An 18,938-nucleotide genomic window follows, 5' to 3' on the forward strand; every position below is an offset into this window, starting at 1 on the left:
GAACATTTTAATTAATCAGCATTTATTTTGATAGTTGAATAATTGTCTGGTTCCAGCGAATGAGTTGAGGATTTGCTTCTCTTCTTTGTCTTATGTGATAATAAACTGAATATCTTTGAGTTTTAGACTGTTTATTGGATAAAACAAAACATACATTTAAGTAATCTGCACTATTTTCTGTAATTTTGTACACCAAGTGATTAATCAATGAATTGACAAAGTTTTTGGCAGATTAATTGTCAACACAAATAATTGTTATTTGCCCTACAATTATTATGTAAAGTAGTAAGTGATTATGTAAATGTAATAATCAAAAGCATTACAAACAAAAACAGTACACATGCCTTGAATTTAGAGAATTTATTTACTATCTCTGACACAGATTACAGTTTAATATTTCAGTTGATCATGTAAATCATACTCTTTATACAGTAGCAGTGGCATGTAAATAAATATACAGGAATATATAAAACAGAAAAATTATGCTTCCAAATATGGAAGAAAATTATCTAGAACTGTGTGTTGCCTTATTTTTTCTGTTTTTTCAGCAGGCTTGAAAATGTGTGGCTAAAATAGGGAGTCAAGGGGCAAAACAAAGTAATGAACAATCTGTTTGAGTGAAGATCATCTCTCAATAACATAACAAATATCAGATCATAAACTTGCACTTCTGCTAAAAGAGATAAAATGATAATTATTCTTTCAGCGTTAACAAGATTTTATTGCACTTTCCAAAACCATTTTATGCAGTAGGCTAGTGGCTAAACACTGTTAGGGAAAAGCCAGCACCTACTCCACCTAGTGGTTCTTCTTCAAAGCACTTTCTTAACACATAACTTTCTAGAAAAGGAACCAAGAGCTTTAGGAAACAGAGATATGCACATACAGTATTATATGGATCAGGCCGTCTTGGACAGGCACAAGACATTCACAGTTCTTCTCTACATGATGCATAAATACAAAAACATTTGTAATCACATATTCTATTTTTTGTCTGGAGTGTTTGCGATAAAACAGCAATCACTTACATTTGAAAGAAGATTGATATACAGTATGTGCTATCATTGATGTGGGCCTGTTATTGCTGGTTGAACTCTGTATCACGCTCTCCTGATCAGTAAGTCTTTCATAAAGTTTGCAAACAGAAGATATAGATTAACACAGTCACTGGTTGTAAATGAAAAGGATAAAATATATTGCCATACAGGAAATATAGTTTTCATTTAATCTATTTATAATATATGCATAACTTTCTTCAAAGTAAAGAATGTGTCATTATTAAAACATGGAAAACCTTTTGGTTTTGCAATAAAATATATAACTATTTTCTTCTACACAGTACAGTAAAACTTTGATCTTCAGTTTATGAGGACAAACCGGTCAAAAAAAGTGTTTGTGTTAAAGCATGCCAACTGCTTGGTCCAAGTGCCACTATAGTGTACATAGTGTTTCTGCTTTGTCCAAAGATATTAAATAAAAAGAGGAAAGATATGCGGCCGTCTAATCCAAGTTGCTGATGCTTAAAAGCAGGAAGTTTCACTTTTCTTGACCCTTGTTTCCTCAAGTGCAATTGAGCATTCACATGAAAATAACAACGCTTTGTGAATTTTGAAACAAAAACAAATACACATATAGACATGTAATGAAGGCATCGCCCTTAACGGCTGGCGCCCTGGTCAAAAGTCCAAACAGGTGGTTTTGTGGTTTTTGATAAAGCTGGCTCTCGCCAACACTGTCCCTGCCGTCCAAACTGCCTTTCGAACCACAGGCACTTCTCTTCATGTCACTTCACCAGTAGCTGCGAGGTCCAGAGCCACCAGAGAGTGATGTTTTATGACCCCAGAGTGCATCCATGCTTGGCACACATGTATTATAGTTTTGGATGGGTGAGGCAGAAGAGTTGGGCCACTGGTGTTGTAACATGAGTCCCCCATCTGGATACTTTTCATGCACAAGATCCGTCAAGAGATTCACTTCTCTGGTATTCATGTCCATCTTGTCAGTTAGATCCTCTTATCAGGCTGTGTAATGTCCCTCCAACAGGCTGCTCCGGTGTGGTCCCTCAGTCAAAATAAGACTCTTAATCCAGAGCTTTTATCCCGTTTCTTGTCAGACCCCTGGACAGAAGGGCAGAGATGTTCACATGAAGGAGTGGTCTGCTGGAGGCCCATATGAGAAGCCTGGAAAAGCTCCGGCTGCTTCCCTGACGCTGCTGGTCACAGTCAGGGTGTCGGTGCACAGAGAGGAGGACACGGGCAGGTGGGTGAACTCGGGGTCGAAGTGTCGGAGGTCTGTGGGACCGCTCTGTAAAACCAAGCATGAAGGACAGGCGTTAGGAAAAACTAATAGATGTTTATTGTAATGCATTATACCACTGGATTTTGGAAATTAATTGATTGTTCAAAAATGGCAAACAAATTCACTTGAAAGTGAAAAGTTGCTGCTGTTCAATGTTTTATATGATTGTGGACCTGAAACAGTCAGTTGATTATTTGATAAGTTGATTGACAGAACATTACTCAGCAACAGTTTTTACAATTGATTGCTTCGTTTAAGGGATTATTAAACATAAGTGGCAATAATACACTTATTGTAGCTTCTCAAATGTGCTTATTTCCTGGTTTTCGTAATCTCTTATGCTACTGAACTGATTATCGGCTCTAGGAAATTGTAGGCATTTTTCACTACTTTCAGATATTATATAGACAAAATGAATAATAGTTTGAATACTTACCACTGAGGGGATGAATGGAGGTGTGATCTTCTTGGACATCAGGTCCTCCCAGTTGATTGGAGAGAAGAATGAATGGTACTTCAGTTCAAGCTGGAGGAGAAAAGTAGATTCTTGATCAGAAAGATTGATAGCAAACAAGTTTTATGAATTTCTAAGAGTTCTACATGTTATGTGTGCTTAACGGTTAGCTGTGCACACTTACAAAGTCATCCTTCACTCCCAGCCTCTTGGTGCGGTCCTTCTGCAGGAGCCCCTCAAGCAGTTCCCTGCCTGAGTTTGACACATTGGGCTTGAGCACAGGAGCCTTGTGCAGGATGTTGTTGTACATCTCAGCTGTGTTGCGACTGTAGAACGGGGGCTGTAAACAACAACAACAACAACAAATCAAGTTTATTTAATATATGAACAAATAGTACAGTTGAAGTACGATATATAAAGTCACAGGTTTAACTTACAAGTCCATAAAGCATCTCGTAGAGCACAGATCCCAGACACCACCAGTCCACTGTGCGGTCATATGCCTGCTTCTGGAGAACCTCAGGGGCCAAGTACTGTGAGGAAAGCAACAGGAAAGAGTCAACTCATGTCCAACAATTATAATTTGTCCTTGGTGGAGTTTCTGTATTGATAATGATTTGTTTTGTACCTCAGGTGTCCCACAGAAGGTTGTTGTGGTACCATTGTCCTCAAGACCTTCTTTGCAGAGGCCAAAGTCTGTGAGGACAATGTGGCCCTGAGAGTCTATGAGTATGTTCTCAGGCTTCAGGTCCCTGGAAAGAAGAAGAAGAAAGCTTTTAGAAAAATGACTCTTTAATCCTTCCTTCAGTTCAGTTCAGCACATGTCATATTAACTAACATCCACCAGGGGGCGCTGCTGGATCGCTCATTACCTGTACACAATGTGCAGGGAGTGGAGGTAGCCAAGTGCACTTGCAATTTCAGCAGCATAGAACCTGGCTCTGGGCTCCAGGAAGACCCTCTCTCTCTGGAGATGGTAGAACAGCTGGAGAGATAACAGACAAAACATCTGTCAACGTCAACTTGAAACGTACTTTGATTTTCTGACCTGGTTCTGGGTGTTGTGAGATTTGAACTGACCTCTCCGCCGTTGACGTAGTCAAGTACAAAGTACAGCTTGTCAGTAGTCTGGAAGGAGTAGTGCAGCCCCACCAGGAAGGGATGCTTGATGTTCTTCATCAGCACACTGCGCTCAGCCATGATATGCTTTTGCTGGAAAGAACATATAGAAGTTAATATGATGCTGTATTCATCACAATTACATTTTACATTATGAAACAGAAGGAATATGGATCTTTACGCATTTCAGTTCATGATATGGGATGAAAACATATCCAACAGGTTTACCTCTTTCTTCTTCATGATGATTTTCTTCTGTAGCACTTTGACGGCGTAATATTTGGTGGACTCCTTGTGTCGAGCCAGCAGAACCTGTAAACAGGAAACATTTGCATCAGTGATGTTTATTATGAGCGGTGGCAGATGGTGCAGGTAAGATAAGTTATCTATGCAAAAGAGAAGTAAGACACGCTCACCTTTCCAAAGCTGCCTTTGCCGATAATTCTGAGGTAGTCAAAATCACAGGGTTTGATCCTAATGTGGAGAAACAAACAGACAATTAGGATTTTTATTGACACCTGGTGTTTCACACAATTGTTGCTGTCTACATTTAAATACGGACATTTATAAGGCTACTTACTGAGTTTCCTCAGCCAGTGAACTTCGTGAATTTAGGCACATCTGAAAGATATAAAATGGGGACACTTATAAAGACACTGCCATATTTTGGACAGAAAATGAGTCATAGTCAGTAAACTGTCTGCTTACCGGTCTATCAGGAAGTTCATCTTCAACCTCCTCATTCTGATTCTCATCAATCTTCAGGAAGTTGTTAACTTCAACACTGGAAAAAAGAAAACACAGCTGGTTATAAGATTGATTTGATTTCAGATATTACCATTTTACAATATGCCTTAGTGTTTGTTTATTATTAATTTAATAATTCCATATGAATGTCACCATCTGACTTGTGAAAAGTAGTTTGTGAGGCTGAAAAACTGAATGAATGCTCCCTGCTGGGGTGTGAATGACCGTCCAGACAGGTCAAGTTTAAGACACGCTCATCGGCATGGGACAGCCTAACCTGTCTGAGAAAAAGCTTAAGCCGCTGACCCACAACAAGGGAGTTCAGACAGCTCTGTGGGACTCAAAGGTCCAGCTCAGGCACCCTTTCCTTAATCTGGAGGGGACAGGTGCAGCACACAGGGGTATTTTCCCCACAGCACCAGACCTGGTGGGCTGGCCTGGGATGCAACGGGCCGAGCCATGAATCATGTAATAACTGACGTACCGGTTTATCCTCATCTAGGGGACAGAGAGGATTTGCTGGGAAGGTGATTAGGCAGTGGTGAGGTTGTTAACGGGCTCGTCATGAAAGGACTATTCTTACCCTGGGCTCTTGGACCAAGATTATACTTTTCACAGAATGTCCTGCCAACCCCAGGTGGCTGATTGGATTGGCCGCTGCACACTGATGATCATGAATGGGCTAATGATCGGAAATAAACACTAGAGCCAGGAAGTAACAGATGCCCAGAGATGCTCCTTGAGCCTCATTTGAAGGCCACATTTTCCATCCAAACCTACCATTTCCCCCTCATTGAATATATTAGTAATGGAGATACTCACTGTTGGCAGATATGTGGAGTAGACACCAGCTTCTGGATGAAGTCATTCAGTCCCATTTTTCTCTCCTTTATGAAAGCTGGAAACAGGGAGGCAGAGAGAGAGAGAGCCTATGTCAGTGTTTGAGAAAGCATCACACTCTGATCTTACAGTAAGATCCGCCACACCTGATCCAAACAAGTCTCCAATTAGAGAGCAAAATATTTGTTAATCTGCTGTTTCTGAAGTCCACATATCCTGATATAAGGCAGATTTGCGTGCTGTGCATAGACCTTTAAAGCTATGGGCTTATAGGTTATGCAACCACTTGGGTCACTCATTCAGATGCCAACAGTGGTGGCCAACAAAGCATTCTGCATTATGGATTCTTACTACAACGCAAATAAGCAGCTCTTAGGCAGATTTATTGTCAGCAACACTCAATTCCAAGCGATTTAAGTGACATTTCTGCATAATTTCTATAAAAGTAGAACAAAAACGCACTTTGTCATTAGGTTTATTTCATTTCTACTAATCCACACATATCAATTAAGACGTTACGTTTGGTCCACCCATCAACACATAATTGATTTTGTCGCTCACCGGTGAGTACGGCGACAATACCCCTCATTTTGCAGTAAGTGAGATCGCATCCAGCTTCAGTCACGGCCATGTTGAGCAGCAAAATAAATATCCAATGTAAACACGAAGAGAATAAAAAGCAGTAGCTCCTCTGTGGTCCTTGAACTGTCAGTTATCAGTCAGACTTCAACGGTCCTGTTTAAAACGCTCTGAGCTCAACCGATCGCGCTCCGCTCTGAATCGTGCTGCGCGAGACAGAGATACTCATTTATATATACGGAGCACGTGGTTCCCCGTGAGGCGACGCCCATTTCTGCGTCACTCGCGTAGCCAAGGCAACTGCCGCTTGACGTCACGGGATTCCGTTGCGGCCATATTCTGGCTGCGGGAGGCGGAGGATGACGCGGAGGGCTCACCGCAGAGGCGGAGGTGGTGCGCACCCCTACCCTCCTCCTCCTCCTCCTCCTCCACCTCCTCTTCATTTTCTCTCAATGGAAAGCTCCCACTTTAATCACCGCGCGCATAAAGGGATTAAAGTTGGTTTATTAAGAGAGAGAATCACAGGAACAGAGCTGCTACTTGCCCAAAAATGTGCTAGATTTGGCTGCTCCCGAGCCTCCCTGCAGTGCTTTTATTTTGAAAGGATGTGGAGAAATGTATGTCACGGTTGCTGCATTTCAGCTTCTGTCTGCAACAGCTGCAGCTTCTGACCCTGGCAGTCAAAAGACAAAGGCGATAAAATGCACGATTATTTGCACATCGACAATGCATGCAGCTTCCAGAAATCTCCATGTGCTTTGTATTGTGAATAATTGTCATTGCACATGTAAATCTAATGTAAATATTCTTTCTATATTTTGTCAATTTATATATTTATATAAATACACATCCTATCCTGTGATATGTCTGTGCAACACAAACCCGTAGTAATGCATGTTTTTTCTCTACACATAGTTCTATTTTCTTTTATAACTTGCATTATATTATATATATATATATATATATTGCATAACATTTATTCACGTCATCACCATAGCAAATTCCTCATACGTGTAAAATACTTCTTTGCAATAACGTTAGCTCTTTCTGATTCTGATTCTCCTAATTAGTGGATTTATGTGGCGAAAGAGGTCAAGGTTAAAAAGTAATGTGGCACGCCAGAATTATATAAATTCAGAGAAATTAGACATGACATCATGGTTGTTTAAGCTGAAGCAGTGATCAGTCCAGCTACAGCAGATGTGGTCCACTAACCCTGTAAGTTGCATAACTGTGCCATAATGCAGATAGCTATACCGCCTGAGGAGGAGAGTGATCCGCACACAAGATTTTCCACTGAGTGTATTTTTAAGCGGAGGTTATTTAGGGTCTGTGACTGAAATGTCGCTTCATCACTCACAGATCAATTATAGCTTTTGGATTGGAGTGTTAACAACAGTCTTTTATTTTATCTTAAAACAGTCAAAACATTTGTCTTGTATCTGCTGCTTTCTGTTAAAGTGGTGGGAATTATCTCACCTACAGATGATTTAGATTTCTGACCTGCCGATTTTCTTTCTGTCTTAGAACTATAATTGACATTTCTTTCTGTCTTTAGTAGGATCCTAATTAGCACCAGCATAAGCATTGGCTATTCTTCCTGGGGTGCATTCATAGTATCATAAGTATTAAGTATTATATGCAATGGTCCGCCCAAGTAAAGTCTGTGTGCGAAACACATTTTGGTCCATTACTGACATATTGAGACATATTGAGTATACTGACACATTGAGTTATGTCTCAATGCTGACATAACTGCCAGCATTGAGTCTTCTTCACTCATGCCGAAGAACTTCTACGCCGTGTTTTAGCGTGTGTGTGGCTGTGAAATTTTAGCACCACAGGATCAGAAATATGAGACTGATCAGACCCTGTCCCCGGTCATGGCCCATCAAGCTGAAAACCAGCCCATATCAAACACCGGCTGATCGATCGGAGCATCTCTAATTTCAGTATTGTACTTAAATGCAAGTTTGAGGTACTTCCAATATTTCCTTTTTGTTTGCTACTTTATTCTTACGATACACTGTTATTAGAGCTCAAATGGATAGTGAACGTTTTCTCTGTTTAAAATGAATGTCTTTGGGTTTTGGAGTAATAACTTAAAGCAGAAATGGAATACTCTGTGGCTGCAACTAGGATTATTTTCATTCCAGATTATTGTAACATTTTGTCTATAAAATGTCAGAAAATAGGGGGAAATTACCTTTTATATGATTCCCCATAGCCCAAATAGACATCTTCAAGTGTCATGTTTTGTCTGACCAGCAGTCCAAAACCCAAAGATATTCAGTTTATTGTCATAAATGACAAAGAAAACACACATTTGAGAAGCTGGAACCAGCAAATGTTTGGCTCTTTTGCATAAAAAAAATTACTAAAAGGATTATTCGATAGTCGTCTAATTAGTTTATCGGCTGATCGCTGCAGCTGTACTACTTTGACTAAAGTAATTTACTTGTTCTTAAAAACACCTGCTTCAGTCCTTAGAGATTCATTCAGCTGAGCTCTCAGTGGGAAACTTTGACGTGTGACAGTCATCCATATTTTAATAGAAGTGAGACTTCACAGGACCGGTAGTTCTTGTATCTGCCGAAAGAGGAAGTGCCATATCTTTGGCGTAGCCCCAAACAGAAACCAACTGATGCAGAGCCAGCCAGAAGCGTATCATTATGTACCCCAAGCAAACTCTCAGCTTCAGCTCTGTTTACACACAGAAACACACCAGATCCGATTGCTTGACAGAGACACTTCTCCCAGGCTTTGTGTGAGGCTTTTTCTTCACCTCATGTTGTCTTTCTCTGAATTACTCAAGGGTATCGTGTTCTCATCTCCGGTAACAAGTAGAACGATAAACATGACTTGGTTTCCTCGAACAGCGTTATTCCCGTGCCACTTCGGTCTTTGCTTTGTTTGTTTCCGTTGTAATGGAAAAGAAAGTCAGGTGCTGTAGAGCAAAACACAGCTGGTTGAAGCGGTACTTCCTCTTTTTCTAAATGAGGGTTTTCTACGTGAGAAAACCGACATATAGATGACAAAGTGTGACAGGAATCTCACGTCAGTGTTTAATCGCACTGAAAAGGTTCCTGCCTTTTCTGATCATCTGTCCTGTAGAGGGTTTCACATACATCACTACAAATGAACTGAACCTGAATCAGAGATGGTATCTCTTTCGGTTTCTCAAACCGAGTGCCAGATTCAAAGTGCCAGATTAGTCAGGTTTTGGTTTAGCACCTTCCCAAAAGCTACCCCGCTTTCTGCCACTCCGTCCAATCGCACGATTGATGCTGAGCAGACTGACAGCACTTCAAGTTGCTGACAAGCACTCGTGTGAGTCACCTGCCAGCAGATCTAGTAAAAGCTTCTCTCACTTGGTTGCCATCGATCATAACTCCCCAAGAGTTGTAGCACATGACTATAGGCTCTTCTTGGGGCTGCAGGTTGGTGTGAAAGTTGCATTGAAACCTCATTTTTGTGCCTCTTGTGTTACATTCAAGAAACAAAGCTATGCATCAGATTTTACAAAGAAGAAATACGTGACGATCTTTGAAAAACCCAGAAGGTTGTTTATACTGTTGCCATTATGTATGCCATGTAACATGTTAAGTCCGTGCTACGATCAGTAAAGACGTTAGAACCACCACTAGTGACTCTGTGCTCTCTAGCAGCAGCCCTGTAGCGGCTAATATCATCCATCATCCAGCAGTTTACAAGGGGTTCATTTCAACACCAACATTAATCCTTAAACTTGCAGTAACCGATTTTCTTTTGCCACTTTGGTGCAGCCAAAACATATCATCACCTTTAAAGTAAATATTTTAGCAAACAGTTGTTATGTTTACCAGCTAGTCGCTAACTGTGTAGTGTACAGCGGGTTTTAGAGCTCTTTAACTGAAAACACGAATATAAACGGCAATATAAGAGCAGCAAGATTTAACCAAAACAGTAAAGTTGTAAGCCGGACAGACAAACAATGAGCTTAAACTCACAATGAAGATCTGTAAAGCGAAAGGAGCTGCAGATTCAGGTGATAACTGTCTGTAGGTTCATTACTAGAAGGTACAAAGTAGATTTATTCATCATTTTACGACACAGGGTTGTATTATGATGAAGTACTACGAGGGACTTCTCTTCAAATTGTCTAACCTAAAGACTCTTCTTACCATCTGGATGAAAAATTATACTGTCTCTACGACAATACAGTTTTTATATTTTGGTTAATGTGCAAATTGAATAAGGAGTTATGTCACTTCCTGCCACCGTCTTTGTTTGGATTAAGAAAAAGCGGTCCAAATGCCTTTAGAACAGTTGAAGTGTTGTTAAATGACCTTCTGAGTATTTATTTGTCAGATAATCAGATGCTTAACTCTGTGACTTGACTGTAGTGGTAAAATATGATAAACTAGACTACTGCCTGCCTTGCTGCTTGCTCCCAGTGTAGTGGGTTGGAGGCAGCAGAAGGTGGATGAATGAGTCACACAGGCAAACAGGTCCTCAGTGACCAACCGTAGGGCTGTCAGGAAGGCTGCCGGCTAATGATTCTCTCTAATTACAATGGGGGTCTTGTTGACCAGATCTGTGGAGCGATCACGGCCTTGTGAGTTTCACACCAACACAGTTAGTCAGATTTCTGCTAAAAACCTCATCTTTCACCAGTTCCTGTTTTCTGTTTGAGCTTGCCGTCTGCATCATTCTCTCACATACTCTCGGTACTTAGCATTACTCATACAGAGATCCGCAAAGATACAGACCGGAGGTGGCGGTCCGGTCCACCAGCGTCGGAGTACAGCGCCAGGGCCCCAGCGAGTGTGAGCAGATTTTGGCTCATGAAACCAGAGTTGGAAATACAATCATCTTTGTTCCTGTCCTGAATTCCCAGGCAGGAGATGAGATGTTTATTTTAGTTTATTTTCCCCATTCTCCATGGGGATTAGATGGCTGCTCATTCGCCTGCTTCTTCAGATAAAAAAGAGGAAAGAAATATTTGCTCTTTTATGCGATGACTCAGACGCACTCTGCTGCCAAACTATTACAAATGATGCATCACTTTCATTTGCTGCCAAGCAAGTGGGATGATCCTGCCTATCTGGAACAGCAAAGCCTCTATTAATTATACTAATGTGATTGCTATTACTGCTATAATTACTATTATTTACTTATCATGATGGTATAACCTGCAGTCTAACCATATTTCTGCTCTGTCACTGTGGAGCTGTATGTGGCTCTATACTGCACTACTGAAACTCATTCAGAGCCCCAGACTCTCATTCACTAACCGCTCCTCCCATGTTGGCCAAACATCATGAGTATGTGGACAGCGGTGACTTCCGTTTTTCGCAATGGTTCTTAAACTGGGGGCTGTAGAGCTACTTTTGTTTATTTCTATCACTCGTATTGTTAATAACTGATAAAAATGAAATCCGCTTTTGCTAGGGTTAGGGGCGTATGAACATTTTTCAGCTTCTGAAGGGTGGTATGACTGAAAAAGTTTGAAAACCACAGAGTTGATGAATGCAGTTCCTGTTTCTCTATTCACAAGCTGCATTGTCATTGTGATAATATGAAATTCCAAACCAAAAGGGACTGGACACGTGGAAAAAACCTTTAAACTCTAGTCTATGGCGTAAGCCTGCTTGAACATTAGTATTGCCCTCTATAGAAGCACACAGGCTACCATAAATAAATACACATGCGCAGCCACCTTCAAGTTATTAATGTGATCCAGTTTATATGCTGCTGAGTGTTGATAGCAGCACAAATCCAGCGTAAACCTCATGATGTCAGTTATTGCTATGAGATATTGATTTGGATAACATCCACTGAGAATCAATCGAGTGTGTCTCAGTACCGCTTAATGAAGTGTGAAGTGATTTAGATGATGATGACAACAACAAATTTTTATGAATTTGAACTTTGTGCTGGAACCTTGTCAACAATTACTAAAACAAGAAGATGGTCATGAACATGAGGCGTGTTTGTGGAATATTCTCGCTTCAGATTTAATCAGGAACTGATTTCAATGTGGAAATTTTTAAAGGAATTTCCCAAACAGCAGACGTGTTTTGATCAATGTTCACTAGTGAACTTTAGAGATGCTGGTAGGCAGATTTTGTTTCCTTTGGACAGAGGCAGGCTAGCTGTTTTGCTCTGTTTTTAGTCTTTATGCTAAGCTAAGCTAACCGTCTGCTAGCTCTATCTTCATATTAACCTTACAGACATGAGAGGGGTATCGATCTTCTCATCTAACTCTTGGCAAGAAACCAAAAAAGCTTAATTCCCAATATATCAAACGATTACTTTAAGGTTTAGGAGCTATTCAAAAATGTCATCCATTGTGTCTTTTCTGTAGAAACAAAACAAATTTTCGGGCTATCACTGAAGCCAAAATCATCCTATCCTTTCGGTCCTGGTTGCAATGTCACGGCCCGGCAGTAGCTTTTATCCTCTCGGGTGCATAATGAGATGAAAAGCAAGGGAGCTGCAGGGAGGAGGTGAGAGTCTCTGCATTGGACATTACAACATTAACCAGACAATGCAAGAGACAGACAAAGGAGTAAGAGGAGATGATTCTTTTGAATTTGGTATCTGGTTGTTTGTGTGTAGCCAAAATGCAATTTAAGTAGTGGCAATGACGTCAAAGCAAGCAGAGGGAATGCAAAAAGGAGGAGGCGACTGAATAGTTAACACACAGTCATATGATTGAAAAGGCAAAAAAAGGGACAGTATTTAGATGACTGAGCTGTTGAATGTAGACAAGCATGTTAAGCAACAAAATAGGAAAAGTTGCATGTCTGAAGGTGCATCCTTCACTGCTTCGCTGCTGAGAGGCTGCACATTTTCCCCTCAGACATTCACACAGACACAGTTAAAGGAGCACCTACCTATGAAGGATTTCTTGCCAGTCTTCATGTCCTCCTAAGTGTTTGATTATATTTGCTCTCGGTCACTGGGTCTCTGATGAATGAGCGTCTGTCTGCTGCAGAGAGTCCAGGTGATTGAGTGTATGAGAAAGATGTAGCCCTCCTGTAAATATGCCTCCCTCTCCTTCTCCGTCTTCTTTTCAATGGCTCTCACTGCGGTTCAGGTCTGAAAACTCTTTGATTCACAGGAAAATAACTTTCCCCGCTGCACTTCCCTCTTGCCTCTGCCGTTTCTTCCTCTTATCACCCTGCCTGCGCTGAGACCAAATAGCTGAAACCAGAGATCTGTGACGCACCTGCTTCTCCTCCTCTATGCAAACCCCCCACCCCCACCACCTCCACCCTCATCAGTTCTTTTATCTACCTGGAGAGCCTCAAACAAAACAAAAGCAGGTGTCTGGTTACGGCTCCCGTGAGCGTGGGAGTCCCACAGGAGGGGAAACCAGTCTCTGTGGTACAGGAAACACCTGAGGAATACAGGGAACATACAGAGAGGGCTATAAATTTGCATTTAATTGGCCGCTGTTGCACAAGTGATGTGTTCACTGCTCATCAGCTCTACCTCTACCTCTACCTCTACCTCCTTCATTTACTGTCTCTGAGGAGTTTAGGGAGTAAAGTTATCCGGTCACACTAACAGGCCTGTTTCAATGAGTGCTTTGTGGTCTGTGAGGGCTGACGTACAGAAGCAACAGTAGCTTCACGCAGATCATGCGGTCTTTGAGTATTTAGTCTAGGGCTGAAACTCATGATAATTTTCATTGTTGGTTAATCTGTTAATTATTTTCCTGATTAATCTATTAGTGGTTTTGTCTATAAAATGTTAAAAAATGTGGATCAGTGTCTCCCGAATGTTTTGCTCACATGTAATTTAATGCTCTGAGCAATAAACACATCTTCTTTATAGCGTCCATGTTGTTTCCACATTATGACTTGAAGCTCATGAACACACTAAAGTCGGAAGAAAGACTTCTCAACTTAGGAAACCATCTGAGGAGCACGTGAATGCAGCAAAATATTATATCAAAGATGTCTTTGTGTGCCCTGATTCAGCTAATTTTAACAAATTAATCCTGTTAATTCAAACTCTGTTTTAAGGCTGACCTTCAGCAGCACAGAAGGTTACTGACAAATTATACGGACAAAGTGTAAAGTACAATGCAGTGATACATAGGTCTACTACAGATAGGTGAGAAATTAAAGGACAGTCAATATTAAGTGTCTTAGTAAGATGTTATTCCATCACGAGCCTCCAGAACATCTTCAGTTCTCCTCTTTTAAACAAGAGATGAACAAAATATTCGTCCTAAAAATAATGGTGAAAATCTGGTGTTCAGCTGGCCAGATTCACATACTCATTAAACCCTTTAGTGACTCCATCTGTTTCAGTTTTGTTGTCACTCAATCATTCAGGTATCTGCTTTACTAGTCAGCTGCATCTACAAAGCCCTTTGAGAGAGGGAAGAAGAGCTGTGGTTAACCTTTAAAGGTTAATAATATCAGTTCGCACCACAGGTGTACTGAGCCTTGGTATGAACATGTGATCTGTATCTGGGTACATACCCATACCTGTATAATGACATTTGATCCACTGGCTTTTGTATTTACGCCTGATGTAAATAAGGGTTCTCGTTATCTTGCTCGCATTGTGATCAGATTTCAATATGAAAATTAGGCGTGGCTGATGAACATGGTCAAGGAAAGCAGGGACACATTCTGGCGTCAATTATTATTAAATCACTTTCAAGGGAAGATTGCTGCTACTAGCTTTTGTTGGGCTTGTTTGAGTTTGTAGGGAAGAGGCAGAGTGAGGTGACCTTTCAACTTGCTTGGTGGATTTTTCTCATAAGAATGTAGTCACACTGTGCACAATTGCATTTACACGTGGCTGAGATCTGATCACAACCCATTAGCTTTAAGACCACCGTTAAATGCGTTCTGGCCAATATAATCATAATGTGTGCATTAACACCTGGCAATAACCTGCATTTTTCCTTTGATTGATATCTAGATACAGATTGCATGTTAATTCCAGGTGTCTTAAAGTCAAGTCAGACCTTGACTACTTTACTCCCTACTTGACTTGACTGTAGACTTGACAACAATAAAAAGTCAAGTCTTGAACCTTCAAAATCAACCTTGTTAGGCCCAAACTTTAAAATGACTTGGTTTTAGTTATGTAAAAAACATTTTTACATAAAGGTCATTTGGCAGTACATTCAACCTCCACAGAAATAGCTAGATGAAATTTTAAGTGCATTGTTCCCAAACAAAATTTCCATAGAACATGCAAATTGATTTGGACATACCCTCAAGGACATGAGACTCGACTTGCACTTTCAAATAAGAATATATGCAAAATATATGCAGTGAGACGCAGCACTGATCAGCCTCAATTTACTGTCTTGACCCTGATATAAAGTTCTGAAAGATAATGATGAGAAATCATATCTGCATCTCGAAATCAATGAACAGACAACATGCATATTTAAGATGTGAGACATTTTGCCTTTATTGATAATGAATCAGAAGTCTGCGCTGCTGCTGAACTCCAACATCACAGCAAACAGAAGCTACAAGCTTTATTTAAATTTCATAACCTCAAGAGGTCAATGAAAGTTTATAAATCTACTAATTCAAATGAACTGTAAAGGAGAACTGGGCTTCCTCTTTAAAACTTCCACTGAGTCATCTTATATCTGCAGCCCTGTGTTGAAATGAAGCAGCTTCGCCAACAAACATATTTTCTCAGCCTGTTCATCACCTTTAAAAACACTGCACGACATAGTTCACAGGGAAAGTGAAAATAAATACAGTTTGGTATCATGTAACTTGAGATAAGACTGCAGGGATGTTTTATTTAGAAACAGAATTACTGCCTGAGCCTGTTTCGTGATCAGGAAGAAGCACACGAATAATATATGACAAACCACTGTGACTGGACAGATTTGCATGTAATTTAAATTAGTCCAGAGTTCGAGCATGGAAGTGCAAGACTGATGTGAGTTAGTGTGAGATGGAGTGACGCAGAAATGGGCCGATGTTGATTCAGACATGTGGTTGTTTGTCACTGACTGTGTTTGGCTTCATTGTTGGGGAGTTAAGTTGACACAGAAATGACAGAAACAATTGTTTAGATGATAGGTTAAGTGTCTTGCTCAGGGACACAATGGTGGATGGGTCACAGCGGGAATTGAACCCGGGTCACACCTCACACCAAAGGCATTTTTCTTATCCACTGATCCATCGCCACCCACAGTCACAGTTGTCACAGTAAGGTTGCAAGGCAGCTGTTTCCACCTATTTCCAGTCTTTGTGCTAAGCTAAGCTAACTGGCTGAGAGCTGTAGTTTCATATATGTTAGACAGATATGACAGTGGTATGGATCTTCTTGTCACACTAGAGCATAATTGGGCCGATTTTACGTTCCAGTCGCAAAACATAGCACACACAAGTCCAACTAGCTAATGACGACAGTCCACCTCCATGTTTGAAAATCCTCCAGTGTGCACTAGGCATAACTCTCAGCAAGAAAGTGAATAATTGCATTTCCCAAAACACTTTAATTGGTCGATCAATAAAGCTTGATGTTGTGGGTCATTTATCAAGAATAAATAAAACGCGTTCACCCAAAATGTTGTCCAACGTAGACCCTGATATGGAGACCAAACTCAAATTAAATATACAGAGTGGTAGTCTAAATGCCTTTTTATTGTTTTAAATTGTAATGAAGGACAACAAGGAGAGAAGTCAGGGGAAAGCAGCGTTTGTGTTTGCAATCAAAGCCAATCCAACATGTTTCCACAAAATCAACTCTGTCTCTCTGAACTAGGAATTATTTCTGTCTCTGCTGTCTCCTACAGATCTGCACCTGTGTCCGTCCACCACTTTCCTGCTTCCACATTAGTCAGCCAATTCATGACCGCTAAGTCATCTCTGTGGATTGGAAGGACAGATAATGGGTGAGCAAGAGCGGCGTGGCCAGAGGGAGGCGAGGGATTGAGATCACTCTGTCTGTACAGTAGGTCACTCTGGGAACAGCGCTGGCTCACCTGTTGCTACCTTTAATCTGATTAGCAGCAGGTCGTGTTGGAGAAAGATCCGTTGGTGTGTGTGTGTGTGTGTGTCATTGTAAAAGTCAAAATCTAATCAAAGAACTGCCTTTATTCAGAACTGTATAAAGAGTTAGACAAAACAGAATTTGTGTACTTTCACAATGTCAAACCTTATGTCAGGCTCTGTTTGAGGGTCACCCACTAGGTGAGGGTGGATTTAAAAGGATGCTCTCTAAACATGCGAGAGCTTATCACCCGCTGCCATATAAATAGAACCAGGCTGGGCCACTTTAGTCTTCTTAAGAACCTTGTGATCCTAAATGTGAAATGTTGAGTCACACTTGGCATGGACAGAGAGGACATGCAAGTTGTCTAATTTCTGTCGGTCAATTTGCAGATAGGACTCTTTCACTGACGACATGGTGACATATCACTGTAGGGAAAGTACAAATAATAACTAAATGATAGTTGAACTCCATTTAGTTGCTTCGGTTTCAGCGTCCTGCCTGACCTGCATGCTGACTCACTGTCACACTGTTTTGACTTACTGGGACACTGACAGAAGATAGATTAACGTTATTAGTAACACATGCTTTTCCAACTATGACAAATCCAAATGTCTGCTGTGAAAAATGAGACACGCTTACAAGTTGTTCTGACCAAAATGAAGCTACTTAAAGCAATATTCACCCATATGTAGCCAAGCTCTTTGCCAAGCACTTTGGACGGCTGTGTGGGTCACTCGTCGGTTATAAATATTATTAATATTAAATATTTCAACATGACAGATCGATGGCTTGCCGTGAAAGTTTCTGCAGACTTTCATCATCCCCAGAGGATGAATCCTGATAACGTTTGATTCTCTGACTTTTCATCTAGAGCCACCACCAGGTTGACATTTGTGGGTTTTGGGGGAATTGTCTCGGCAACTATCAGCTGAAAGCCACTTCAGGGAAATTGTGATTTGTGATATTGGGCTAAATGAAGTTCACATGTTCCTTCTCCATTTAGGATAAACTATACTAATTTTAGTTTTACTTGTCGCCAAGTAGTTTCTCATGGTGGGAATTGTTGGGTCTAATATTATAACAAGTACGGTCTAGACCTGCTCTAAATGAAAAGTCACCTGGGAGAACCTCTGTTAGGATTTGGCGCTGTATAAATAAAATTGAATTGAATTGATTCTCTGACTTATTATCTTATCTATTATCTTTATCTATTGTACTTCCCATCAATCCCAGCTGTACTTTGTGTTCAGAGCTAATCAGCAAATGTTAACTATAATGCTAACGCTAATATGCTAAACTAAGATGGTGAACAATAAACATTATGCCTGCTAAACATCAGCATGTTAGTATTGTCAGTGTGAGCATGTTGAAGGTAGCATTAAGTGCAAAGTTTAAACTGATTTTCACACAAATTGTATGTGTCCATGTACCTGAAGATTGTGTTACCTGCTGGAAGAAGATGATGATCTATACTTCTGTAAGATATCTTGCATTGGTGCTTTCACAGCAGATCATGAGATGCTTTATGTTTTCTACACACGTCAGCAATGCTTCAAACACAAAAAGACCCTCACAGCCACTTGAGAGATACTCACTAAAAGGAGTCAGACAAGATAAGTGCATTCACAAATCCCTTGATCACTTAACAGCTATGTGTCAACCAGTTATCTTTAGGGCACAAAGACCTGAGTTTGTAAAAACACAGCCAGATAAGCATATGATTCTCGTCAGTAAAACAAGGTACAACTAGGCTAAGTCCAAACAAGCGAGGTCAGGGATATAGCAAAGAAACTGACCCACTTTGGACCCTACATGAAGTGACACTCAAATGTACTGAAGGACGAGAGGAAGGAAAGTTAAGGCCGAATGTCCCACTGCACTATTAAAAATGAGACAGCTTCATTTCTGTCAGTAATGA

At 40.6% G+C, this 18,938-nt stretch overlaps 1 protein-coding gene and 1 long non-coding RNA gene across 8 annotated transcripts in view; one reads left to right on the plus strand and one right to left on the minus strand.

The window, feature by feature from the left end:
* The window catches only part of LOC123977171, a 59,006-nt gene that overhangs the window by 1,189 nt on the left and 38,879 nt on the right, over positions 1-18,938 (plus strand). For 2 of the 7 annotated variants that reach the window (XR_006826558.1, XR_006826560.1), the window contains exons 1-2: positions 2,104-2,259; positions 16,821-16,919. This is a non-coding gene — a long non-coding RNA (uncharacterized LOC123977171). Of the gene's footprint in view, positions 1-2,103; positions 2,260-16,820; positions 16,920-18,938 lie in introns of those variants that run through there. The other 5 variants (XR_006826552.1, XR_006826556.1, XR_006826555.1 and 2 more) reach the window with 5 other exon arrangements.
* si:ch211-195b13.1 (STKc_SGK domain-containing protein) lies at positions 346-6,238 on the minus strand. Its single transcript, XM_046059718.1, has 13 exons — positions 6,020-6,238; positions 5,441-5,516; positions 4,580-4,655; positions 4,452-4,492; positions 4,288-4,345; positions 4,100-4,183; positions 3,833-3,964; positions 3,625-3,737; positions 3,381-3,504; positions 3,190-3,285; positions 2,937-3,092; positions 2,735-2,824; positions 346-2,304 (listed from the first exon to the last, which is right to left on the minus strand). Exons 1-13 carry the CDS (start codon positions 6,087-6,089, stop codon positions 2,140-2,142), a joined length of 1,281 nt encoding a protein of 426 aa, XP_045915674.1. The 5' UTR covers positions 6,090-6,238; the 3' UTR covers positions 346-2,139.

This window comes from Micropterus dolomieu, linkage group LG09 (genome assembly GCF_021292245.1).
Source record: "Micropterus dolomieu isolate WLL.071019.BEF.003 ecotype Adirondacks linkage group LG09, ASM2129224v1, whole genome shotgun sequence".
Lineage (NCBI taxonomy): Eukaryota > Metazoa > Chordata > Actinopteri > Centrarchiformes > Centrarchidae > Micropterus > Micropterus dolomieu.